Below are 27,207 nucleotides of genomic sequence, written 5' to 3'. Positions count from 1 at the left end.
CTTCTTGGAAATCTTCCCAGCTCCTACAGCCCACAATGATTCACTTTCCAGCATTCATACAACTCTTCTGAGCTGGCACTTCATCACTCACCGTCCTTCCTTGGGTCTAGGTCAGCTATTTTTGACATTGGGTCCAACACAGGGGCTCAACGAAAGTAGAAGTCAAACAATTTTAAGACTCCTGCCTCCTTCCAATCCTGCGGAAACACAATGAGAAGCATTTTTATTCACTCTCATTTTATAAATCAGAAACTGCTACACTTGCTTCCTTGGTGCTCCTCAGGCAGGGGAAGAATGATTTGATTTCTCCAAAGCCCTATCACTGCCTGCCATGGTATATAATTATTTGTTTTGTGATCAATTGTTTATGTTACCCACTAGATGAAGTTGCGCGAGGGGCAGGGACTTCGTTTTGTTCACTTCCGCATCCTCAGCGCATAAGAACTAAGGCGAGGGCAAGGTTAAGAACTAAGGGAGGAAAAAAAAAAAGAATTAAGGGAGGGCGAGGTTAAGAGGTTTGGACCTGCAGGGGGCGCTCCAGCCCCGCCCCCAAGCTAGGCCCCGCCTCTCGCGTCCGCTTTCGCGCGAGCTTTGGAGCCTGCGAGCCTCCGTTCTTCTTTTAACTGCGCATGCGTGCCGGAAGCCCTGTGAGAGCGGCGCGTGCGCGGACGGAGCTGCAGTGCAGCAGAGCTGGAGGTGAGCTCGGTAGGGTAGCGGCGTAGCGGAGTCGTGACTGGCAGGCATCATGCTGTCGCCCGAGGCGGAACGGGTGCTGCGGTACCTGGTGGAGGTGGAGGAGCTCGCCGAGGAGGTGCTGGCGGACAAACGGCAGGTAGGAGGCCTGTCCGCGGGGTTGGGGCTCGGGTTTTGCGGTTGGGCCTGCGAGCTCCTGGAGCAGCGCCCAGGGTCCGGAATCCGGCTCCAGCTTGGGCTCGCTGTGAATTGACCTAGTCTTGTGGGCCAAGGGCTGTGACGACAGACCGGGCGGTTGTGAGGTCATGTTGGCCAAATGTCGAATGCGTGGCACAGCGCCGCCCTTGACTCCTGTATTTGGCACATATTAAGCCCTTCTGTGCCAGGCCTTTCCTCTCTTGCCATTCTTCCTCTGCCCTTTGCCCAGCTTTCCGGATCCCGACCCATTACCTCTTTGGGCCTTTGGTTTACCTGAACCGCTTTTTGAAAATGCAGTTTCTGGGCCATCACACCGACCTGGGCTGCACCGCTCCAGTCCAAGCCAGAAGAGGAACAGGAAAGAAGTCCAGATGGTCTAGTAATCGCGCAGGAGTCGGGACGTGGGAGAAGTGTGGGGCCCAGGCCACCGGAGGGCCGTGGAGACCTGCACAGGGAGTTTAAGGGAGCTTGTGGTGGGAAGAGAGTGTGATATAATGGATTGAGGCTTTGAAAGATCCCTCTGGCTGCTCTGTAGAGCACAGACTATAAGGGGGCAAGGGGTAAATGAGGGGCCAGTAAGGAATGGGTTTGGGCCTAGGTGGTGGTGATGGGTCATCTCCATTTGGAGATGGCCTCCATGATGCTGAAGTATAGGGGTGAGGGAGTAGGAGGGATCAAGAATGATTCAGACTCCTCATCTCCAGTTAGAATGATTGGATGCTTGGTCAGTTGGGTATTAAGGGAGAGCCTAGTAAACACTGCATCAAGGTGTGCTGGCTGCCAAATAGCAGTTAAAGTTGAATGAGTAGTTACTGTGTATCAAGTACTGTGCCACTTAGTTCCTAGGTTAATAACCTAGGTTATGGGTCCTCTTCCTGTCCCTGTTTTTCAGAGAGGTGAAGTCACACAGCTCGTAGCAAGCTGCAGGATTCAAACCTGGGTGTTCCGCCCCAGAGCCTCCACTGCCCGGCAGTAGTACTGCACTGCCACCTCACTTTCTTAGTAGCCGTTTTGCTGTGACCACCGTCTCAGTGCCAATACCCGTGCCTTTCTGATACAATATTGTCGTTTTTCTCAGGATACTCGGTCAGAATCAGCTGGAGGAGCTTGTTCAGGAAGTGGTTTCCACTCCCCTGGTGATTCTGAAATGCCTTGAAGCTTGAGAACTGGTGCTCCCGTGGATGATAATAAAAACTTACCCATTTAGTCATTAGACATTTCCCCAGCACCTCCTCTGGGAGGGGAAGACACCTGGATGAAGCATTGTCTTTAAGGAGCTGGAAGCTAAGTAGGGGAAGAAGCACCTTCACACATCTGTCCACTTAGGCAGGACATTAGAATTAACCGAGGAACGATGCTTTGTCGTCTTTGTTAGGTTTTAACATCCCTGGTCTGTTGGGAGTACAGATCCAGGTAGGAGGTAACTGAGTTCCCTCCTGCCCCTGTGCTTTTCAGATTGTGGACCTGGATACCAAAAGGAATCGGAACCGGGAGGGCCTGAGGGCCCTGCAGAAGGATCTCAGCCTCACTGGTAAGCCTAGCTTCATTGCTGCAGCCCAGAGGCCTGTTCAGTTTACCTTCTAATGCCTTTGACTTATTCCTGTTAGAGACCAGGCAGGAGGCCACAGGTGTGTGGCACAGCCCTGGAGATGGGAGAGACAGTATTGCAGGTCTGACGTAGACTGTGGCTCAGGGTTTCAGTTTCTTACCTCGGTGATAGGTTGTTAGCTGCTAGCTTATCAGTTGACACTGGGAAAGTGCTGGGGGTGTAAAAACAGTGAAGTTCCTGCCCTTGTGCTCTACAGGTAAGTCAACAGCATAAATACAGAACTGAAAATTGTAAGAAAGCCGAAGAAGGAAGTGAACACAGGGTTGATCTTGGGTAATGGGATGGCAGCTCTTTAGGTGAGGCTAAGTGGTAGCGATAGAGGAAGCAATAGGGGAGGGGCATGTGATCATGCTGGAGAGATGGGCAGAGGCCAGGCCATGATGAAGGGCCTCAGGAACCAAGCACTTAAAGTGCACTGGAAAGCCTGAAACCTTCCAGTTTCTTGTCTCACCAGAGTAAAATTCCAGAGTCCTACAGGACTCTGTGTTAACTGATTTCCTTGAACTCTCCCCCCTTGTCTCCTCTGCCCTCAATGCTCGCTCATCAGCTGCACCCTCACTGCTGTCCTTGCTGTTCTGACACACCGGCACATTACTGATCCTTGCTGTTCCTGGTTCCTCTGCCTGGCTCGCTCTTTCCCTAGATGTGTGTCTGCAGGGCTTACACTCCTCATTTTCTTCAGGTCTCTGCCGGAATGGCACATAATCTGTAAGACCTTCCCAGACTGCCTGGTATAAATGACAAGCTCCTCCTTTTGGAATTCCCCATCTCTCTTTCCCTGCTTTAGTTTTCTCTAAGATACCTTTCAGGGTCTGATGAATCATATCTGTATTGTCTTGACGTTGTTGTATAGTCTCTCTTCTCCACTCTAACATAAGCTAGGAAGGCAGGAATTTCGTCCTGTTTTGCTGTGTTTTCAGCATCTAAAGCAATGCCTGACATCAAAATATTTGTTGAAGGAATGACTGTTTGCCATTTCAGAAGACGTGATGGTTTGCTTTGGGAACATGTTTATCAGGATGCCTCACCCTGAGACAAAGGAAATGATTGAGAAAGGTAAGCCTCCTGGGCAGGGGTCAGGAACAGCACCACCCCCCATGCCACACCCTCTCCACCCCCACCCCGGCTTCTGGCAGCTTGATGCGAGGTGGCTGGTGGCTGTGTGCATTTTAATCTTTGCTGTGCCACTGAGTTGTTTCTTCATCTCTGAAGGGGGATACGTCTACATAGCACAGTTGTTGTAAAAGTTGAGATAAAATAATATATGTACCTAGCTATGGGGTCGCACAGTCGGACACAACTGAAGTGACGCAGCAGCAGCAGCATAGTGCGTGTTTGTCATTGAGGAATGAGTTGGACTGCAAATAACAGAACTCTAGCAGTTAGTAGGACTTAAGGAAATACAGTTCTGTTCATCTCATGTACGAAGTTGTCCAGAGATGGGCAGTCCAGGACTGGCACAGCTGCTCAGCAGAGTCGATGTATTCTCTTGGTTGTTGTGTCATGATTGCAGGCCTCGTGTCTGAGAGCCAGGCTAGAGGAGAGGCAGGAGGGTTTTCTCCATATATGGCCTTGCTCTCTAGTTTGGAAATAAGACCGTCCTCCTCAGGGACTTCTGCTGATACCTCATTGGTCAGATCTAAGGCACGTGCTCATATTTTCACATCCCCGGAGTAGCATCAGGCTTGAAGATGGAGGTTTGAGGAGCATGAAGCTCTTGAGTTTGCCACACTAGGGTACACAACAGATCTCACAACCATGATCCTAGAGGCTCTTTGGAGAAAAGTCGTGAAAGCAAAAGGTCAGGCTGCAGATGGGTCCTTGGCTGGGATAAGGGCAGGTTACACGTTTTCTCTTCCTCACCCCTGAAAACATGTGGGCCAAGAGAACCAGCAGCACAGTTGCCACTGCCGCTGAAAACAGGGTAACTCTATCCCTGCTGAAACTGAAATTCTGTCAAAGGAAAGTAGATCAGCTTGGAGGAGAAACTTCTGTTGAAAAACATTCACTAGAGACTTCCTTGGTGGTCCGGTGGTTGAAAGTCCACATTCCAGTGCAGGGGACTCGGGTTGGGTCCCTGGTGGGGACCTAAGGTCCCACATGCCATAGGACAGCTAAGCTTATGCATTGCAGCTAAGACCCAACACAGTTAAATAAATACACATTTAAAAAAAAAAAAAAGAAGAAAACATACACTAAAATCATGGTTATAAAATTGAATTGTCATTGTACTTGCAGAGGGACTGGAGGCTGCTTAGAGTAAGCTTCCAGAGGGCCTTGCCTGCCTGGGTTGAGGGTCAGGTCCCCAGCTCTCTTGGCCCATGAGTGTGGTCTTGTCACTGACCTAGAAGGGTTCCAGGGTAGCATCTCTTTCTCAGGGATGGACACAGGCTAAACAAAGATCATGCAAGATGGTGGTTACTCATTTACAACGAGAACCCGAGCGACTGCCCAGGTCAGAATGCTTAGCTGGTCAGGGCTTATCACCATCAGAAAGAATGAAGGTCTGTAGGAGAGGCAAAAATGTCACTCATGAGTGGGTGAAAACAGCAGATGGAGTTGGTTGGGTGTCATCAGTTGGTTGCACTTCTCACGATGCATCTGCCTTTGGGCACAGTCCATTCTGTAAGACAGCCTTCTCTTCCCTGCCATGAATTGGTTAAGTGTGAGCATGAGACAGAATGTTGACTGTTCAGGTCACAGTTACCACAATCCTGCTGTTGTGAAAACTCCTCACCTGGATGGATGTGGGTTTGTAAACTTCGTCAACCACCTATTTTCCATCCATCTTCGAATAGGCTGTGTCTTTTTATTCTTAAATCTGAATTTTCCATAATTTCATTGTGAGAGGGTGACCTAAAGTCCTGGTATTGCCTTCCCCATCCACTGCCCAGGGTACTTTGCATAATGAAAACAGGCTGATAAACTGCAAGTTGGGAAACTAGTGTGCTCAGCCCTGTTCTGGGCTCACTCAGTGGTCGGGGTAGGCCATGTCCCTTCTTTAGCCTTTAGTTTCTTCCTCAACTGGTCTCCCAAGTCCCATTTTCACCCCCGCATGCTCAGACCCCTGCCTTCAGTGGGGCTGGGCAGAGGCTGGTATCCTTGGGTGTCTGTAGTGTAACCTCATCTTGTTTGCTTGTCTCATTTTTTCAGATCAGGAACATCTGGATAAAGAAATAGAAAGACTCCGGAAACAACTTAAAGTGAAGGTCAATCGCCTCTTTGAGGCCCAAGGTATTGGCCTGGGGACTAAGCGTGGGGCTGGAAACCAGGAGGGGAGACAGTATGAGCTCAGACTTGGCAGGCTGGGGTGGGCAGCTGGTGAGTGGGAAGTGGGCAGGGTTGTCTTGAGCTGACCAGAGATGGAATGGACAGGAAGTTGGTGGGATCTTATTCCTGTTACAAGTTCTTTTCAGGCACAAGAATGGCATGGAGTGTCTCACATTTTATGCCAGGGTGTGACTGTGGGGGCCAAGATACCTCTGACTAAGCGTCAGAAGGCCTCAGTCAGGTGGTCCAGGTTAGAGCTGAATTTCTAGGTAAACCTAACCACTCCAAATTGGTCAGTCTGGCACAAATTAGGAGGGTTCTGCACAGCCATCATGACTCTGCAGGTTCTTGGTAACTCAGGAACAGGTGTTGATGTTCCTCGTTCTGTGCTTTGCAGAATTTGAGGCCCTTCTCTGTCAGATTTCAAGGCCAAGTTTTTGGCAGCATGAATGCAGTGTAAGCTGCATTGCCAGGCTAGACTCCAGGGCCAGTAGGTTGGACAACAGGAGCCCTGACTCACTGATGAATTCTTCCCCTAGGCAAACCGGAGCTGAAGGGCTTTAACCTGACTCCCCTCAACCAGGATGAGCTTAAAGCTCTCAAGGTCATCTTGAAAGGATGAAACCTAAGAACCCAGGTGGGGGACCTAAGACCAGTATCCTCCCCTGGGTCATGGAGGACCCAGAACTCTCCAGCCTTGAAACCTGCAAGGACAGGATCTACCCTGCAAGGGGACAGGTGTGAGAAATGCAGCCATAGCCATGTACGAAGCTTCTTTGTCTGTAGCACTTGGCTACTTTTTGACAGCAGGAGGGAACCCTCAGTCTACACCAGTATCTGCTGGCCTGACCACTGGGGCTGGATGGACACAAGGCCCATTGACAGGCCCTGGTAGCCACCAGGAGGTGGGTGGGGGCAGCGCCAATGGGGGTGCGAGAAGGACTGCAGCAGGCACTTCTCAACAATGGCCTGCTGTTGGAATGGGCCCTGGAGGGAGAAGAGTGGGAGCCTCATTCCAGCATTCCTCTCAGAAAGAGAGAGACGTATTTTCAAGCAGTGTGTGTAGCAGAATTGGAATAAAGCAGGAGGCTTACAGGAGGCTCCTGTGCTGGATGAAGGACAGAATGTTAGTGCTCTGTGGTTCAGCACAGGCAGACACATAGTCCCCCGTGCTGCCACTGGGGCCCATTTTCCTGCTCACCCCCGGGATGGAGTCCAGAGCGGGTGCTGCTTGTCATCGCACCTCGGCTGCTCTGGAGTCAGGAAGGCCTTGCAGAGCCCTGCGCCAGCAATGGATGAGGGCCATCCTGCTGTGTTGTGCTTAGGCGGGACGCGACTCCACGGGCTCTGAAAGCAGAACCCGGGCAGCGCTGCTTAGAGCTCCCGTCTGCCTTCAGGGTCTGCAACCCTAATGTGAATGTGCCGGGAGGGATGTCTTCGGTGTGCCTCAAGGGCTCAATACATGTTACCTAAATGAACGAATAGTAGCTTCTAGTCTTTACCTCACTTGTCCTTAATGGAAGGTATGCCACTCCCTTTGGAGTACTGTCTATGAAGGGGCAGTGGTTCCTCCTTGAAATGACGTCAGGGCAGGGTGGAGAGGGCACTCCATTTGGTTCTGGCCGATAGTTAAATGTGGGGACACAGGCTGCCATGGCCAGATCTTGTGCTTTCTTCGAAAACCTAGAAATTTAGATTTTTTAAGTTGAATCCTTTGCTTTTTAAATACTGCTGATTAATTCAGAAAATTGTAAAAAGCTTGAATATTGGCCAAATAAAACACTTTATATAAGCCACATTTGGCCCAAACCTCTGGTTTTGCATCCTTTTGAGTTTTTTTTTTTTAGTAGAAATTGCTGGGGTTTTTCCAAGGTGGCCCTAGGAAGTAGGGAGGTGGAATCGGAAACTAAATGTCCAGAGTAGATGAAAGGATGTGATAACTCCAAATAGTGGACTATTACACAGCTGTAATCAAGAATAAGGAAGCTGAAAACTGATCTGGAACAAGCTTCCAAGATACATCAAAGTGAGAAGCAAAGACAGGTGTCTAATAAGCTCATAATTTGTGTGCAGACAGTTATGTGGTTCCCTCAGAATAGAAACTACATGGTTGGGTGCAAGGGAAGGACATGTTGCTGTTGTATTTTTTAAAATAAAAATGTAAGAAAATGGGGAGTTATGGCATTCACTGGTAGATACTGTCTGGATGACTGCTTGGCTCAAAGTTGTCTCTGAATGTTGACCCTGCCTATCTGGCCAGGTGGATGCTAGGCCAAAGAAGAGCCAATCAGATTCTTTCTCCTGGAGACGTGGACCCCATTCCTAGGGTTGTCTGGGCTTTACCCAGTCACAGGGATGAGAGAAGCCCCCACATTCTGGAGCAGGAGCCCCAGAATGGCCTGGCTTCTGGCCTTCCCAAGGCTGGCTGACCTACTTAGATTTGCCAGTATTTTTCTTTGAAAAGCCCTTCCCTTCCCCCTGCAGTCAGATTCTGCTGTTTTCAGTTAAAAGAACTGTCCTGAAGCAGGCGGAGTGATAGAGGAGCTGCCTGGGGTCCCTTGAAAGGTTGTCCTGAAGCAGTTAGCCACCAGCCCACTCTTGGTTCAACTCCTCTTCAACCAAGAGGCGTTGGAATGTGGAAAATGCAGACATTCTTACATGTGCCCAACTCCCCAAGCCATCTCTGCCCGACAGCCCAGGGCTTTCTAATCTAAAAAGCTCAGCTCCCAACCTCAAATAGGAAGGCCCAGAGAGGCACCTAGGTCATCTAGCTGACTTAATAAGTGCACCTTCATGGAGACTCACTAAGCAGCTCTGCCTGCCTGATCCTTGCCTTCTCTACTTGAGAAATGGGGATGCTCTGGCCCACTGGTTTTCAGATGATCAGGGAGCTCCATGGGTCCCCTGACATGCAGTCAGGGTATTGTAAGAAGGGCAGGATGTTTTAAGGCTCAGCCCTTACTCGGACCCCCAGTAAACACACAGTCTTAACAACTGCTTGCTTTGCGGACACAGTTTAAGAACTGAGCCCTTGCTCTTGGAGGAGCCTATCAACACATCCCCTGAGAGACATCAAAGGGTCAAAACCAGGAAGATGTGGTTGCGGCAACAGCATTCCCTGAGCCAAACCTGGAGCCCAAAGACTCTCCAAATAAGGGCTGTAATGCTTTATTAGATGTGATCTCCCTCAGGTATAACTTGCTGCATTTCTCCTCTTCACCAAGCTAACCAATCCATCAAGGTTAAAATCTATCCAGTCCCAGAGATTGGTTCTCTTCTGGTGCAAAGATATCCAGGGTAGGGTGGGGTGCTGGGCCAAAGCAGCTGCCAGGCCGGAAGGGAGGGTGACTGAGTGCTCTGAGTGCTGCTGTGCTGAAAAACGGGGAGCAGAGAGAGGGCCGTTGTGGTACCAGTGGTTCTCCATGCTGGGGGTTAGTTGGGCGTTTTCTTCTGGCCTTGAAGGGAGCGGAACAGCTGCCTCAGCTGTTCCTTCCGATCATTGACGCAGCCTGGAAGGGAAGTGGAGAGTTGACTGGGATGGGCTGTCCTTGGTCGAGGGGTCTTAGGGGAGTAGAAGGGGCCGGTGCCCCTACCTGCAGAAGGAGGGGCCAGCAGAAGCCGGGCAACCACGGATGGTTTCCCAGGTGGAGCTAGTGGTAAAGAACCCACCTGCCAGTGCAGGAGATAGAAGAGACGTGGGTTCGATCCCTGGGTCAGGAAATCCCCTGGAGGAGGGGAAGGCAACCCACTCCAGTATTCGTGCCTGAGGAATCCCATGGACAGAGGAGCCTGGTGTATTATAGTCCATAAGGGTTGCAGAGTTGGGCATGACTGATGCGACCTAGCACGTATCCCCTCTCAACCGCCATGACCTTTAGACAGGTCACTTAACTCTTTGAGCATCAGTTTTCTTATCTGTACATCAGGATACCTGCTTTATGGGGTAAATGCAAGGATCAGGTAGTATTCACTGGGGGCCTACCCCAAATCAGGGGCTACTTCAGGTGAGGATGTAGATTTGACTTGAGCTTTCACAGACATAATGTATGCAAGAGAAGAGGAGGCTCGGAGAGGTGAAGTAGTTTGCTCCAAATCGCACAATTAGTAGCAGGACTGAGGCTTGAACCCAGGCTGCCTAGCTCCGGAGGCCAAGCTCTTAACCACTCCCCATATTGCCCTGCCTTCTGGCTTTGCTCCGTGAAAATGCACTTAAAACTGGCACAGGGCCTGGTACCTAAATCTCGTGTGTCAGGCACATTCAGCTAAGAGGTGGATGGCCCCAGAGGTGGCTCCTACTCTTGTGGGAGGGTGTCCCAGGCAGTTCAGGCTGACTTCACATCCTCTCCTAGTGCATTCATAGTGTTTCCTTTCTTTTGTGCTCAGAGCTGATCCTTGAGGCAACTCCATGGTCATTTAATCTTGTGCCAGGTGCACTAATGGCACCTCACAAACAGTGGTTGAATGACTGAATCCCCCTGGGCACAACTACTGACCTGGAGGTGTCTGCCATGTTTCTCAGCTCCCCAGAGCCCCACCCCTGCCTCCTAGGCACTCAACAGCAATCAAGGCTTCCCTGGGCTGAAAGTCCACTAAATGCCAATCCCAGGGGTTTTCCAAAGTGAGTTCCGTGGAGCCTTAGCCTTAACTAAGGTTCATAATTCATTCATAATTCACAAACCTTCGTGTCCAATTCAAATCTCTTGGAGTTCTAGGCTCATCTCTGGGTTATCTGTTGATCTTTTCACCAGATTGCCAACACATCCCTAATTCATTTCATCAATACTCTTCCCACCCCCGGCCAGCTCCTCTTATATTCAAAATCACCCACCCAGATACTCAACTGGAGAACCACTGTTCTGAGTCTTTGCTGCTTAAATATGGTGCAGGAACCATTGGCACTGATATCTGAGGTGGGTTGTTAGCAAAGGTGGCTGTGACAATCCTCTTAGTCCTCTATGGACCTATCTGCAAAGTAACTGCCTCTCCTCCCATCAAGAGATGGAGTCTATTTCCTTGACCCCTGAATCTGGGCTGGACAGGCTTTGGCTAACGGACTGTGGCAGAATGACACGTGGAATTTCTGAGCCTAGGCCTCAAGAGGCTTCACTGTCTTCTCTCGCCTTCTTGGAACCCTGAGACTACTGTGTGAACGAGTGGCCACCTGGAAGAAAAGGCAGCTGACAGCCCGTCTTGACCACCGCACATGTGAATGAAACTATCCTAGGCCACCATGTCTCAGCACATCTGCTAAGTGCCTGCCCCTGTGAGAGACCCCAAGCCACACCTAAAGAATCATAAGCAAGTAAGACAGTCGTTGCAAGCTGCAAAGCTTCAAGAGAATTTGTTACACAACAATAGTTAACTATTAGGGGGCTTTTAGGTGTGCAGACTCTTAGCCCTCTTCTTCCAGACCTACTGAGTCAGAACAGCATTTTAACAAGATTTCCAGGTGATTGTACAGCTTGAAAGCATTGTATAGCCATCCTCCAACAACGCCATGTGGCAGGCCCTAGGGGTCTGCCGTGGGAGAAGCATTCACAAACCGCCTCTCCTCTGCCTTCCTCAAAGCAAACTGCTTAGAACTTGACTTCCTGGGCCTCCTTGCAGCGGAGGCACCATGTGACCCAGCTCTAGCGGGTGAGATGTCAGCAGAGTTACCTGCTTTCCTTTGGGAACAGTCAAAGCTTGAAGGAAAGCCTTTGGCCCTTGGGCCTGCCTGGGATAAGGACACAGTGTCTGGAGTTGGAGCAGCCATGAGGCAACAAGCATGAGCATCAGGGCTAACAGGCTGAGTGTGGTAAAGAAAGATCTGGGTCCTTGGTGGCACTGTGCATCTGTCACTTACGGCCTCCCCAATGACTTCTGGTGACTCAAGACAAATCAGTTCCTCTCTGGGTAACTATTAGTTTGTTAGTTGTTTGCAGCCAAACCCAATCCTAAATCATACCAAAGCCTAAAAGATACTCAAAACTTTTCATCAAAAAAGAAGGAAGAAAAATGCCACAAACAAAAAGGAAAATGACAAACTCATTTTGTTTGAATGGAAATATTCAAACAAAAGGAAAATATTTACAGTAAGTTTGACAGGGGGAAAATATCCTCAATATATTAATATCCAAGGCCTTTACAAATTTAGAAAAATGGAAGCCCACTGGGGGGAAAAATAAGTATGGACAGCTTACAAAAGAACAACTGCAAATTTTAACTCTGAAGCCTCACACATAATCAATGGAATGCACAGAAAACAAGTAAATATTTTTACCTATGAAGTTGGCAAAGGTTTTTTTGTTGCTGCTGCTGCTGTCATTTTAAATTCAGAGCTTGCAAATTTGTGTAATCTTTCTAAGAAAGCAATTTGACTGTAATAAGTCCATTTTTTTAACCCAGTAGTTCTATTCCTAGGAATCTGTCCTAAAAAAAATAGCCAGTTTCAGTTGAACTTTATTTGAGAGGATGTCCTCACAGCATTATTTATAAAAGTGAAAAACTGGAGTCATGCCAAATGCTCAATTATGTGAAATTGGTTTCATAAATTTGGGGATGTTTTTGCAGCTGTATGGTGATTTTGTTTCTAATTTTGCCAAGGGACAAGTGCTAGCAGCCTAGCTTTCGGGTTTTGAAGTTGGACAGATTGGGTTCAAGGCCTCTCTCACCACTTATGACCAAGACCGTTGGCGCGTGATCTAACATCTGGAGACCCTTTCCACGTCTGTAAAATAATCAAGGCTACCTAAAAGTGAAATGAGATAATGTATGTAAAGTAGTCTGGACCTGGCCATAGTGTGTTTCCAAAAGAGAGTGAGTGAAGGTTGCTCAGTCCTGTCTGCCTTTAGTCCATGGAGTCTTCAGGCAAGGATACTGGAGTGGGTAGCCTTTCCCTCCTCCAGGGGATCTTCCCAACCCAGGGATCGAACCCAGGTCTCCCACATTGCAGGTGGATTTTTTACCAGCTGAGCCACCAAGTAAGCCCAAAATAGAGGCTCTTACTAATGTTATTGAATGAGCTGGAAAATGCTATGTGGAAAAGTTAGACTCAAAGCTTCAGCCCAATGCCAATTTTGTAGAAAAAAATATGAATATATGCATTTTTATAAAATTGGAAGGAAATACACCAGATTGTTAAAGATGGTTATGTTTGGATGATTTTTTTCATTTCTTTCTTTAGTTTTCAAATATTCTACAATGAGTGTGAATAATTTTTATAGTCAGGGAAATTTTTCACTTTTTAAAAGCCAAGATTAAGGTCAAGCCCTGAAGTCCTTAATTTCTTTTAGCAACATATCGTGTTTTTTGTTTATGTGCCACCTAAGCTTTTTGAAATCTGCCTCATAACAGATTAATAATATCCTTCACCACATGCCGTGCAGTATTCTAGGCATATATTGAGATAGAAACTATTGAATCTTTGTTTTACAGATGAGGAACAGGTTAAGTCCCTTGCTCAAGGTCACACAGCTGGTAAATTTTAGACCAAATTAAAACATTCTGGGCTTCCCTGGTGGTTCAGATGGTAAAGAATCCACCTGCAATGTGGGAGACCTAGGTTCAGTCCCTGGGTTGGGAAGATCCCCTGGAGGAGGGCATGGCAACCCACTCCAGTATTCTTGCCTGGAGAATCCCCATGGACAGAGGAGCCTGGCAGGCTACAGTTCATGGGATCACAAAGGGTTGGACATCACTGAGTGACTAAGCACAGCACAGCACATTAAGTCAATAAAAGTGTACACAGAGAAAAATACCAAACAATAGAAATCTAGTAAAACATTCTAACCTCCATGAAAAGTTGCCTCTCAGACTACTTGCCACCTCCCATGTACCCACTCCCCATCTAGCCCCACATACCGAGATGTGTGTTGGTCACAAAGTTCCCCATCCCCGATAGGTCAGGACCGCCCTCTTCTCTGCTGACAGGGCCATCGTTCCACATGAGGTCAAAGCCTCCTACTCGCTTCTCCCTTCCTGTGAGCCTGGACAAGCAGGAGGTACAAAGGGTTAATGAAGGTTCACCTGGTGGGGCCCTCAGGCCAGGGCCCTGCACGCTCCCAGCACCCTACTGGTGCCCACGCTGTCCGAGTACCTTTTGTCCATCCAAAGTGGGGGATAACCTGAGGGGGTCATCCCCCATTTGTCCCCAGGCTTCCACACTTGGCCCCAGTAACGTGCTTTCTGGTTTAAAGTCTGCTGTCCTTCCCAGATCAGACTCCACGAAGGCGGGGACTAGGACTGCCGTGTCCTTTATCTACCGTTCCCCAGTGTTTAGCACCAGGCCTGGCACACAGGAGGGCCTCAAGTGTTTGCTGAAGGAATAAGTGATGGTGGATGAGGGTGGTGGACACCTGAGGTTCTGCCTGCTCAGCATCCATTTCACTTCTTTTAGCCTTTGGGTACCTGGGGTTTCCTTTTTGAAAACCAGCCTCACTCTCTCACTCTCATGGTTCAAGTGGGGCTGACCCCAACCCCTGGGAGAGGGCACAAGACCTAGGCTTGGTCAATCAGAGTCCCAGTAATTGATTCAGGGATGGGCATGTGACTCAATCCCACCAGGGAGCAATGAGAGTCAGCCCTCAAAATTTTGCTGGAATAACTGGGGAGAAACTAACAGAGAGGAAAGAGGTGAGAAAGAGGAAAGTGAGAACAGACAAACCAGCCAACACTGTCTGAGCCATTCCTGAAGTCAAACCCTGGATCTTCCTATTATATATACATCATTATATCAATAAATAGCCTCTTACTGAGTACTTACTGTGAGTTAGACATGTTAAAATAAATTACCTTTGTAAATTAATCTAACAACCCTGAGAGTTAGATATGAAATCTCCCACTTTACAGATGAGGACACTGAGGTTCAGAGAGAAGTGACTGGGTCAGGGTCCCACAGTCAGGAAAGGTTGAGGAAATTCTGCGGGACTGAATCTCAGAAAGCTGTAGTTGGCCCTGCTCTGCTGGGTCAGGGCCGAATCCTTGGGCCAGGACCTGATCCTGTGTGAACATCACAGTTTCCCCACCTGTGGAACAGTGGGGCGGGGGAGGGTGGAGGGGCCAGAGACATCTCTGAGGTCCTCTCAAGTTCCAGGGTTCCAAGTTCTCTCTCCTCAGCGGGAGCCCTGATGGGGAGGTACAGGGGTGTATGAGCGAGGCTGCCCTCTCTCACCTGGCCTCCATGTCCACAATGTGCAGGGTGTCTTCCAGGAGGCAGGTCTTGAGCTCATAGTCCTCCTGGCTGCTGGCTGTCAGTGATGGGGACGCATTGACCTCCAGGAGCCACCTGGGGAGGGAAGGGAATGGAAAATCTTAAGGTTGCCTGGTCCCTGAAATTTCACGAGAGACTAGATGAGGTGCCTGGGCCCCACCCTCAATTCAACCGGCACTGCTGTCTCTACGTTTCCATCTGAAGAAAGGTTTCAGGGACTAAAACTTTTGAAAACAACTGTCACACTTGAAACCCCCACAGGGTCCAGGTGGTGACTTAAATGAAGCAAGCTGGTGAGGGTAAGAACAATTTTGTGCCCTGTGCTTATTACTCCTTTGGCTTCTTTCAGAAGAGCTGGAGTATGAGAGAAACTTTCCTAGTGAACATTTGTCTATAAATGGTAACCAGGGGACTTCCCTCGTGGTCCAGTGGTTAAGAATCCACCTTCTAATGCAAGGGGCGTGGGTTCAATCCCTAGTGGGGGAATTAAGATCCCACATGCATTCTTAACACCTTTTTTCAAACACTGATATTTGGACTTTTCAAATTTTGGAACTAGGTATTTTTGTCTAGTACTAAAAGTTTAAAAATGTGTATTATCTGTAAAAACTTGATGTTGAAAAATATGTTAAAGCGTTACTGGCCAATTAAAAAAACAAGATCCCACATGCATGGGGGCAACTAGCCCGTATGCTGCAGTGAAGTGCAGTTGCAGCCAAATATATCAATAAAAGTATTAAATAAAAGATGGTTTTTAAAAGATGGTAACCAGCCTGCCAAGTCAGGGGGGTGGGGAGTGGCAGGGAGGGGTAGGCCTGTGGTGGGCTGGGAAGAGCGTTCTACCTCTGAAGGGGTGGCTGTGGCAGCTCAAGCAGAGTGTTGCCCTGTGAGCATATGAACCCAGAATTCTAAGACCCTCTGACTCTTCCAAAACATCCCGATGTTTGTGCAAACATCTTCCAGTTATGGGAAATGGTCAATGAAAATCAACCCAATGAAATAAAAACATTCTAAAGGTCAAACTCAAAGTGTCTGCAGGCCAAAAGCAGCCCAAGGGCTTCCAGCCTGTGACCTCTGGTTTTCTGCAGCTCTGTTAGTTGACAGACAGGAATCTGGGGCACAGAGGGCGGAGGGCTCACCCAGCAGGTCAGTGAGAGACTGGGGCCCCCTTTTCCTATCTACTGCCTCCTTCTAAGCTCATTTCCCCCGTCAGTGTCCACGTTAATGCCTGTAGCACAGCTTGCATCCCAGAGGGCAAAGGAGAGAGACCTGCTGGGGCCTGGCCCTGGTTTCTCTTGAACTTGGGCCTGACTTAGGTCTTGCTCTAGGGCTCCTACTCCTGGCTCAGAAAGGCCCCCGAGAGCGATACAGTGACCCTGGGGAGGGGGCTGGGTCCAGGACCCATAGTGCTGGTGGAAGCTACTCAGTCCAGGAACGTGGACTCTGGGCCCAGCTCAGCCCTGGACTTACTGCATGATCTCAAGCTGCCTGGACAGCCCCACTGGGCTTCTGTGCCCTGTTGTATCACCCAAGGGCCATCAGTGTGTTCCCTGACAGCTCAGGTGTGTTCAACCTCCTCGTGAGCACTGCAGGAAGGCACAAAATTCTGGGAATTGACATGGTAACAATACTCCCTTGCCCAGCCCTTTGCATCCTCAAAGCACCAGGATTCACAGAGGGGAAGTTTCTTGCCTAATGGGAGGGGAGGATTGCTGACTCAGCAGATGCTTGGGAAAAGCCAGTGTCGGGCATGGGGCTCATTTCTTCCTCATAACATTCCTCTCTGCACAGTGACCATTTTACAGCCAGGCAAGTCAAGGCTCAGAGAAGGGAAGCATGCCCAGCCAGGAAGTTGCAGAGCTGAGCTTAAAGCCAGGCAGTTTGGGTGCAGAGGGTATAAAACATACCCCCTCCCCCACAACCCCCGTGCTCTCCGGGCCACCAGCCCATCCACTTACGGCTTGAGGTCCTGGTCTATGAGGATGTCATAGCCGTACAGCTCAAAGCAGTGCTTGTCGCTGATGATCACCTTCTGCACGCTCTGCAGGCTTCTGATGAAGATGTTGTCCATGTCGCTGAAAAGCGTCTCTACTGCCTCGGGCCCGTGCTTGGACGCCAGGTACTGCCGGAAGCGCTGCAGCATCCACTTGCAGCCCTGGGCCCCACCACCAGGTTGAGAGAGGAAACTTTAATCAGCCCAGACCTGGCCAACCAGGACGGCCATTCGCCATCAGCACAGACCCTAGTCTTGGACAAGGGGAGCCCAGCCCTGAGTCCTGTGATGAGCAGAACCCTTACAGGGCAGAGAATCTGCACTCCCAAGGAGGTGTGGCCTACCCAGAGCCTGGGCCTCTCTTTCTAGAGCACCACCTGCTATCCGCCACCCCAGAAGTCTCTGCCCAAATGCCCTGCACCGGCCTCTTCCCTGGGCCTGCCCTTTGAGGACAGATTGCACTGACCATGTGGGTACTCCAAGACCCAGGGAGTCACCCACAGCTTGCTGTTTTGGGTGTGTGCATGTTTGCAGGAGGCCCCCACAGGGTGGTGGAGAGCTGGGGACCAGTTCTTTCTGTACTCTTCTGTTCTGGCTCTTAACTCTGAGAAGTCTGAGTATGCTAAATATGAACCTGGTCTTCTGGAAGGTTATTAGGTAGGTAGGTAGTAGATAGATAGATAATATCTGTCCAGGTAGGACGACACAACACATATTGTTAAAGGGCGTACTGGTTTGATTTGTAACTCTTAAACATTTAAACACGTGATCTGTGGGCCTCCATGTATACTCTTACCCTGGGCCCTGAAAACAGGCAGTGACCTGACCTCTCTGGAGAACTCTCCTGGGCTCTCCCTCCTCACCACCCCAGCCCAGTCCCTGAGGCCATATCCGAGGGCAGGAGCCCAGCTTCCTCACCTTCTTTGGGTGGTAGTCGGGAGACGTCTTTTGCACAGCGACATTGGTGAGGTGAACGTCTGCAGAGGTCAGTGGTCAAGGGCCAGTGTGGATAAGAAGGGTAGCCCCCAGGGACCAAACGGAGACCCTTGCTTGGGAATCTCTGAGGAAAGGCTACCAAACAGCCCAGAGCTCAGGTGTGTGGGTCTTGGAGTCAGATGGACTCGGGTCCAAATCATGCCTGCATCTATCTTTACTGGCTGTGGGCTCCTGAGCAAGTCACTTAACCTCTCTGAGCCTGTTTCCCCCCTTATTAAATGCCGGTGCCTAGTAGTATGTTGATCTCCCGGGGTTATCTGAAAGATCAGATAAGATGCTGTGTAGAAGTACCTCTTACAGTGCCTGGCATGGCTGATATTATTAGATTAGTTAGGATTGTCCCACTCTAGAGAACCCTTTCTAACAAGTAGAGACACCAAATACAGAACAGCCTTCTCAGGACGTTCTGAGCTCTCTGTCACTAGAGAGGCTCAGACTGGGTGGCTATTTTGTAGGAATATTGGAGAAATGACCCAGCATTGGGATGGGGTCAAGATGGCCACCTTTGAAGTCCCAAACCTGAGAGTCTGCCTTTTGGTATCATCACCATCACCGGTATCATCACCACCGGTAACATCAGCAACATTTCAAAGCTTATAGAGCATGTTCACACACATCATCTCTTTTCCCCAAATCTCTCCCATCTCACAGAAAGGCTCAGGGAGACAGCCACTTGGCATACCCCACCCTCCCCTACATAGCTAAGTAGGATGGAACCCAAAACCTCACGAAGAAGCAAACATAACTTTCTCCTGGACTTGGTAAAACAGGCGGAGTCCTAGGACCAGGACCCTTTGCTGCAGTGCTTGCACCTGGACAAACATCTCCTCCTCAAGCAAAAATACAAAGGAACTATAAGGGACTAAAAAGAACTGCGTGCATGTGCAACTGGGGAAAATTTTGGACAACAAGATACAAAGAGACCAAAGAGCCCTATTTCCACTTCTGAAGGGCAGGGAGCAAAAGCAGGAAGTCAGGAGCAAAAGCAGAGCACTGCACACAGCACCACCAAAGGGGTGGGCAAACCACCTAAGCCAAACTTCCAGCTTGACCCTGGACACACCCCTATCCTCACCCCATAGAAATAACCCACTCCTCACACCTCGGTGAGCCCAGCTAGCAAGGGAACCTGTTATTTGTTCTTGTTCCCCTCTGCTGCTGCAGGGACCCCGATAAAACCTTCCTGTATTTCTTGCCTCTGATCAATTTCTATTGATTGAGGTGGCCGAGAACCCTGGCCGGAAACATTGGATCGTTCACAGATGGGGAGGTAAGAGCCTCTAGGTCACTGATCCAAGTCTGACTCCCCTAACACTTATGTTTCTCCGTGTCTGTGGCACATCCGGCAGGATTGCAGCCTCTCCAGAGGAAGTGGGTATCCTCCCTAGCACCATTTTCCTAGAATGTCTTCTTTATAACTCTTCAAAGACTTTTTGGTCACACTTGTCTGAGAGTTCTTCTGCCTTAATTTCAAGAGAATAAGCACATAATAAACCACTAAATAAGAAGAGAACCCTTACGTTTTTGGTCTATTGATTTTCGAAAAGGGAGCCAAGGCAATTAAGTGAGGGCAAGCATCATCTTGGGTTTCCCTAGTAGCTCAGTTGGTAAAGAATCCTCCTGCATTGCAGAAGACCCCGGTTCGATTCCTGGGTTGGGAAGATCCCCTGGAGAAGGGATAGGCTACCCACTCCAGTATCCTTGGGCTTCCCTTGTGGCTCAGCTGGTAAAGAATCTGCCTGCAATGTGGGAGACCTGGATTTGATCCCTGGGTTGGGATGATCCCCTGGAGAAGGAAAAGGCTACCCACTTCAGTATTCTGGCGTGGAAGATTCCATGGACTGTATAGTCCAATGGGTTGCAAAGAGTCAGACACAACTGAGCAACTTTCACTTCATTTCACTTCAACCATCATCTTTCCAACAAATGGGGTGAGGATGCCTGGATATCAGTGTGTGAAAGAATGAAGTTACCATATCACAGGCAAAAATTAACTCCAAACAGACCACAGACCTAAATATAAGAGCCAAAATTATAAAATTCTTAGAATAAAATTCAAGAATAAGTCACTGTGACTTTGGGTTAGGCAGAGCTTCTTAGATGGGACAGCAAAAACACAGATGACAAAAAGTAGATAAATTGGACTTTATCAAAATTAGAAAATTTTATGTTTCAAAGGACACTATAAAGAAAATGAAGAGGAAGTGCACAGAGGACTTTTAGGGTAGTAAAAATACTCTGTATGATACAATAATGATGGACACACACCATTATACATTTGTCCAAACCCACAGAACGTACAACTTTAATATAAACTATGGACATGGGGTCATCAATTGTAGCAAATGTAGCACTCTGGTGAGTGGTGTTGATAATGGGGGAGGCCGTGCACATGTCGGGGCAGGAGGTCTATGGGGAATCTCTACCTTCCTCTCAATTTTGCTGTGAAACTTAAAACTGCTCTAAAAAAATAGTCCTTAAAAGACACATGACAACCCACAGAATGGGATAAAATATTTGTAAATCATGTATCTGATAAGGAAGCAGTATTGGAAATACATCTAGAAACTTACAGCTCAACAATAACAGGGACAATCCAATGAGAAACTGCGCAAAACTGAGTAGAAATTTCTGCAAAGATTCCCAAATGGCCTCATGAATAACATGAGAAGCTCATGAATAACATTATTAGTCATCAAAGAAATGCACATCAAAACCACTTCACATCCACTAAGGTGGTTATAATTTAAAAGGACAGATAATAACAAGTGTTGGCGAGGATGTGGAGCAATTGGAACCCTCCTACCATGTTGGTGGGAATGTAAAATTGTGCAATACTTTGGAAAATAGTCTAATAGTTGTTCAAAAGGTTAAATACAGAATTACCATGTGACTAGCAACTCAACACCTAGTGTATACCCAAGAGAAATAAAAACATATGTCCAAACAAAAACTTGAGCAGAAATGTTCACAGAAGTATTATTAATAGCCAAAATGTGGAGACAAAAAAGACGAAAAAAACTACTGATACATGGTACAACATGATGAACCTTGAAAACATTAGGCTTTAATACAAGAAGTTAAGAGGACTTCCATTGAGGTCCAGCAGTTAGGACTCTGTGCTTCCACTGCCTGGGGCTCGGTTCGATCCCTAGTCAGGGAAGTACGATCTCACAAGTCATGCAACACAGCCAAAAAAAAAAAAAAAGTAAGATACAAAAGGCCACATATTTTATGAATCTGTTTACATGAAATGTCTGGAAAAGACAAATGTGTAGAGACGAAAGTGGTTGCATAGGGCTGGGAAAGGGGGTTGTAGGGAAGTGGGAAATGACAGATAATTAGTACTGGGTTTTTTTGGAGTGAGTGAAAGTCACTCAGTCGTGTCCAACTCTTTGGGATCCATGGACTATACAGTCCATGGAATTCTCCAGGACAGAATAATGAAGTGGGTAGACGATTCTCCAGGGGATCGTCCCAACCCAGGGACTGAACCCAGGCCTCCCGCATTGCAGGCAGATTCTTTACCAGCTGAGCCACAAGGGAAGCCCAAGAATACTGGAGTGGGTAGCCTATCCCTTCTCTAAGGGATCTTTCCAACCCAGGAATCAAACCAGGGTCTCCTTCATTGCAGGCAGATTCTTTATCAGCTGAGCTATCAGGGAAGCCCTAGAAAAGCTGATTTGGGGGACGGTGAAGCTGTTCAAAGAGGAGAGTGAAAAGGTTGGCTTAAAGCTCAACATTCAGAAAACAAAGATCATGGTATCTGGTCCCATCACTTCATGGGAAATAGATGGGGAAACAATGGAAACAGTGTCATACTTTATTTTTGGGGGCTCTGATATCACTGTAGATGGTGACTGCAGCCATGAAATTAAAAGACACTTACTCCTTGGAAGGAAAGTAATGACCAACCTAGATAGCATATTCAAAAGCAGAGACATTACTTTGCCAACAAAGGTCTGCCTAGTCAAGGCTATGGTTTTTCCTGTGGTCATGTATGGATGTGAAAGTTGGACTGTGAAGAAAGCTGAGCGCCGAAGAATTGATGCTTTTGAACTGTGGTGTTGGAGAAGACTCTTGAGAGTCCCTTGGACTGCAAGGAGATCCAACCAGTCCATTCTAGAGGAGATCAGCCCTGGGTGTTCTTTGGAAGGAATGATGCTAAAGCTGAAACTCCAGTACTTTGGCCACCTCATGCGAAGAGTTGACTCATTGGAAAAGACTCTGATGCTGGGAGGGATTGGGGGCAGGAGGAGAAGGGGACGACAGAGGATGAGATGGCTGGATGGCATCACTGACTCGATGGATGTGAGTTTGAGTGAACTCTGGGAGTTGGTGATGGACAGGGAGGCCTGGAATGCTGCAATTCATGAGGTCGCAAAGAGTCGGACACGACTGAGCGGCTGAACTGAACTGAACTGAACTGAAGCTGTTCTAAAACTGTTGGTGGTGATGCTTGTGTGAAGATGCTAAGAAGTACTGAATTGTATGATTTAACCGGGTGAACTGTGTGGTATGTGAACATACCGCAGTAAGTTATTATTTAAAAAATGGAAAAAGAGGATGTTCAGGCAAAGAGAGTTACTGGTTTTAAGGGGGGGGGAAATTGCTCCCTTTTGTTGGAAGAAGTGCTCACATTTCTCGGCATACTGCTCCTACCCTCAGGAAGGAGAAATCAGGGACTTTCCTAGTTTCTCGGAGCAGAGGCTACAGGAGGAGTGTGGGTCAGCTGATTTCCCAGCCTCCTCTCTCCGCGATGGACCTGAAACCAGGTTCTAATGAACCAACGAGCTAAATGGTGAACAGCAAGCAAACAACTGAAGCAATCCATAAAGAAGCAGAGCTGAGTGAGTAGCTGTGAAATCTTTCAAGGGGAAAATCTTTTCTTAGCTTAGAAACAGCAGTAGAAATCACAGAGGAAGTCAGTGAATATAGTCAACTATGTGAAAAGGAAATCAGTCAGACTGAAAAGCCAAAAATGACAAGCAAACACGACTAGAGAAAAGATTTGTAAGAAAGATGACAGGCTAATGTTTTTCTGTGTGAAAATCACACATAAATTGTTAACAATAAAATTTTATGACCTTCATAGATAAATAGATAAAGGATATTAAAACAAGCAAAAAAAATAAAACTGGTAAAAGGCCATCTGGGAAAGTGCACAAAGTTTCTAGTAGTAAACGATACACAATTTTAAAGGAATGTAAATGGAGGGAAATGCAAATTGGAAGAGATGCAAATTCTAAGGCAAAAATCTGCTTCCCCAGCAAATGAGTTACATTTTTTTAAAAACCTTTTTATTTGGAAAAACTCAAAACCCACAGAATACTCACAAGAATGGTATAATGATGCCCATATACGCTTCACTTAGATGTGACAATTGTTTAGGAAACGTGTTTTGTAATCAGTTTTATTGTCCCCAGTGCTGGGGAGCTGGGGCTAAATGGGCCCTGTCAGTGGGAGGGTAAAAATATGGGGAAATCTGGAAAACAATTTGGCTGATTCCCTTGACCCAATAGTTACACCTCTGTGAGGCCATATAAAGGAAAAAATTTTAATATAGTAAAAGATTTATGAAAAAAATGTTTTTTTACAGCATTGTCTGTCATTATAGGAAAAAACTGCTGCTGCTGCTGCTGCTGCTAAGTCACTTCAGTCGTGTCCGACTCTGTGCGACCCCATGGATGGCAGCCCACCAGGCTCCCCCGTCCCTGGGACTCTCCAGGCAAGAACACTAGAGTGGGTTGCCATTTCCTTCTCCAATGCATGAAAGTGAAAAGTGAAAGTGAAGTCACTCAGTCGTGTCTGACTCTTCATGACCCCGTGGAGTGCAGCCTACCAGGCTCCTCTGTCCATGGGATTTTCCAGGCAAGAGTACTGGAGTGGGTTGCCATTGCCTTCTCTGAGAAAAAACTGACTACTTCCCAAATGTCTGCAGCAAGTACAATAGGATTAGTAAACCAGTGAGTTTACTCAGTGGAATACTTGGTAACTAATAAAAAATGTCTATAAGGAAAATATTTAATGTTCAATGAAAAAAAAGGTTATACTTATTTAGTGGGATTGTTGCAGGAAGGGGGACCCCTCCCAAGGCCTGAAACTGAGCTCTTGTCTAACACTCAGAAATGAATCGTCCAAGGAGACACGTGCTGACAAGGCAAGAGATTTTATTGGGAAAGGGCACCGGGGCAGAGAACAGTAGGGTAAGGGAACCCAGGAGAACTGCTCTACCACATGGCTCCCAGTCTCAGGTTTTATGGTGATGGGTTGTCTTTAGCCAATCATTCTGACTCAGAGTCCTTCCTGGTGGTGAACACCTTGTTCAGCTAAGAGGGATGCCAGTGAGGATTCGGGGAGGTGGTTGGACATGTGGGGTCTCCTTTTGACCTTTCCTGAACTCTTCCGGTTGGGGGTGGCTTATAAGTTCTGTGTTCCTTACCAGGACCTCCTGTCATAAAATGCAGATGGTTACTATAGTGCCTAGCCAGGGTGGGCGGTTTCAGTCAGTGTGCTTCCCCTAACAGGATCACTCATATATAAAAGGGTAGGCAACAACAAAAATTTCAGAGGAAATACATCAGAAAGGTTATTTCTAGTGTGACTAGAAAAGGTTTCTCTTCCTCCCTCCTCCTTTTTGTACATTTCTCCTGGATTTTCCGATTTGTCTTCAAAGAGCTATACTTTTATTATGAAGGCTATATCCTTTAAATGTTTTATTATCTTTATTATTAAAGTAATGCATATCGGTTGCAAGAATAGTTCATAATATAGAGAAATGTTAAAGTTAAAAATAAATGTTTCTTGACCTGAATCCCAGGGACAGGGGAGCCTGGTGGGCTGCTGTCTATGGGGTCACACAGAGTCGGACACCACTGAAGTGACTTAGCAGCAGCAGCAGCAGCAGACCTGATTTTAATCTTCTAAATTTTTTAAAGTTAATAGATTCGTGAACCTCCTTTCATATTTTCTTCTAAACGGAAATGTAAAAGCAAAAGATGGGATTGTAAACACAGCCCGATTCTACACGCACATGTGGTTTCCACCTCACATTCTACCACAGACACCTTTTTTTTCTCCTGGCCGCACTGCATGGCTTGTGGGATGCTTGTGGGATATTAGTTCCCCTACCAGGGATCAAACTCTGGTCATCAGCAGTGAAAGCACTAAGTCTTAAACACTGGACCACTAGGGAATTCCTGTAGTTACCTTTCCATAACATTTCAATCACCTCACTGTATTCAACAGCTACACAGGATCACGGAAATGCTTTATCATTCATTTCACCATCCCTCTATGGTGGATTAAGCTGTTTCTGCTTGTTTACTATTAGTGTTGAGGTGAATATTTTTTCATTTTGAGTATGTGTATCTGATTTATGTATTTGAATAATTGTAAGTTATATATATATATAATATGTATATTTATTTAAAGTCAGCTAAATAATTTTATATATTAATATTATTATTTTGCAATCCAAAGTTGCTTTATTATTTTAAAAGTTGGTGTGTAATATCTGAAGCGAATAAGGCAAAATATTAATAACTGCTAAATCTGGATGGTAAATGCATAGATTTCTGTTACAGCCTTTCCTGCAGTTTTCTATATAATTTAAATATTTCAATATTTAAAAATTAAAAGCAATTAAACAAAGGGATGAAAATTATGTGTATTCACTCACAGTGAAAACAGCAAAGCCTTGTTAAACAGAAACTAGCCGTGGAGAGTCCTCAATTTAATAAGGCTCTATGGTGCCTAGAGGCAAACAAACATTTTAAAATGAGGGCAGGAGGACCAATAATGTGTACTGAGTAGTCACTCTGGGTTAGGCACTGTCTAAATGCTTTACATGTATCGTTTAACTTTATTTACTTTTAGGTTTTTTCCTTGGCCACATGGCATATGCGATCTTAGTTCCCTGGAATCAAACCCGCGCCCTCCACAGTGGAAGCATGGAGTCTTGACCACTGGACTACCCAGGGAAGTCCCTCATCTAACCTTAATAAGAAATGAGGTGGCAAAAAATGAAACTAAAATAAATTCAATGAGTTGCCTATGACAAATTCTTGTTAGAATCACAAAATAAGATATACTGGAAATGCTAACGTTGGCTAAACAGAAGGAAACAAATTGTAGAAAATACTCAGGAAGGCCTAAGCCCTTCTGACATTCAGGGAATGCAAATGTATTACCTTGGACAGACACTTAATTGAATGATGAGATTAAGGCAGAGCGATGTGAATTGGCTAAAAGCATTAGCTGGATTGCCCAAGCCAGAAGCTTGGCAGCATCACTTGCTACTTCCACCTCTCCCATATGAAGGTAACCTAGTCCTGCTGGTTTATCTCCTAAATATTTATTTCTAGATCATTTACCCCTTTTCCTCTGATGCTCATGTCTAAAAGTCTTAAAAACAACGTTTGCTCTTTTTATTTTGACCAGATAATAGACTCACATAGTTCAAAAGTCAAAAGTATAAAAATGTATATAAGGAATATCTCCTTCCCCTAACCCCAACCCTGTCCCCTCCCATTCATTTCTCCTCCAAGTCAAATTCTGTTTCTAGTTTCTTGTCTATCCTTCCAGAGATGTCTATGCACAGATAAATGTATATACAGAGACATACGTTTTAACATGAATGCAAGCGTCCTTTCCACAGAGTTCTACACTTAGTTTTTTTCCAATGAACAATACATCTTGGAGATTATTTCATCAATACATAAGTCACCTCCCCTGGTTCCTTTTTACCAGCTGGATAGTATTCTGTTGTATAAATGAACCATTCATTCGGTTATTTCCCATTATTATTTTTTTCTCTCATAACAAGGCTATGCAGTGGATAATGTTTAAATCTCTCTTTTCCTATCCTATATTGTGAGTGTACCTGGAGGATAAATTCCCAGAAAGGAATTGCTGTGTCTGTGCATTTGTTTTTTGATAGAAATTTGCCAGATTGCCGCCTAAGCAGTTGTACAGTTGACACTTCACCAGCAATGTATATACTCCCCTAGCCTTGCCAATACAGCATGTTATCAAAAGTTTCGTATCTGCCAATTTGGTAGAAAAGGCACTGTATTCGAGTGAATGAGTGAGTCAGTGACTAGGCACATAAAGGGATGTGAACATTTTCCAAAGGGGCTCAACAAGTCCAATCCTATGAATCAAATCAATGTGAAATGACGATCAAGCAAGGATGCTTGGGGTGAGTTGCTATGAGCATAGCAGGACTGTTTCCCTCAGGTCACTGGGGGATCTCCC

General features: G+C 46.9%; 2 protein-coding genes across 6 annotated transcripts in view; one reads left to right on the top strand and one right to left on the bottom strand.

Annotated features, from left to right (window-relative positions):
- Positions 1-516: 516 nt before the first annotated feature.
- Positions 517-26,859, top strand: PDRG1 (p53 and DNA damage regulated 1). 4 transcript variants are annotated; one of them, XR_009740451.1, is made up of 6 exons: positions 517-832; positions 2,347-2,422; positions 3,482-3,556; positions 5,654-5,734; positions 17,008-17,079; positions 23,567-26,859. XR_009740451.1 is itself a non-coding variant. In XM_061437218.1 (5 exons), the coding sequence occupies exons 1-5, from the start codon at positions 746-748 to the stop codon at positions 17,013-17,015; spliced, it is 327 nt and encodes a 108-aa protein (XP_061293202.1). In that variant the 5' UTR covers positions 517-745; the 3' UTR covers positions 17,016-17,080. The 4 variants fall into 4 exon arrangements, 2 of the variants coding, with proteins under 2 accessions (XP_061293202.1, XP_061293200.1); XR_009740450.1 differs by lacking the exon at positions 23,567-26,859 and adding an exon at positions 18,720-19,462; XM_061437218.1 differs by lacking the exon at positions 23,567-26,859 and having other exon boundaries at positions 17,008-17,080.
- Positions 8,923-27,207, bottom strand: part of TTLL9 (tubulin tyrosine ligase like 9) — a 50,539-nt gene continuing 32,254 nt past the window's right edge. For both annotated transcript variants that reach the window (XM_061437215.1, XM_061437214.1), the window contains 5 exons: positions 17,872-17,930; positions 16,919-17,115; positions 14,922-15,035; positions 13,613-13,737; positions 8,923-9,279 (listed from right to left, as the gene is read on the bottom strand). In XM_061437215.1, the coding sequence (XP_061293199.1) occupies positions 9,203-9,279; positions 13,613-13,737; positions 14,922-15,035; positions 16,919-17,115; positions 17,872-17,930 (572 nt within the window). In that variant the 3' untranslated portion in view covers positions 8,923-9,202. The remainder of the gene's footprint in view (positions 9,280-13,612; positions 13,738-14,921; positions 15,036-16,918; positions 17,116-17,871; positions 17,931-27,207) is intronic.

The sequence above is a fragment of the Bos javanicus genome, chromosome 13 (assembly GCF_032452875.1).
Source record: "Bos javanicus breed banteng chromosome 13, ARS-OSU_banteng_1.0, whole genome shotgun sequence".
NCBI lineage: Eukaryota > Metazoa > Chordata > Mammalia > Artiodactyla > Bovidae > Bos > Bos javanicus.
The sequence above is the reverse complement of the archived record's forward strand: the minus strand, read 5'-3'. Positions and strand labels throughout refer to the sequence as shown.

Bases quoted from the DNA above. Each gene is read 5' to 3' on its own strand.
- PDRG1 (XM_061437216.1), top strand. From the start codon at position 746: ATGCTGTCGCCCGAGGCGGAACGGGTGCTGCGGTACCTGGTGGAGGTG. The intron at 3,557-5,653 runs GTAAGCCTCCTG...TCATTTTTTCAG, and splicing joins AAAGGAAATGATTGAGAAAG to ATCAGGAACATCTGGATAAA. The intron at 5,735-6,309 runs GTATTGGCCTGG...TTCTTCCCCTAG, and splicing joins TCGCCTCTTTGAGGCCCAAG to GCAAACCGGAGCTGAAGGGC.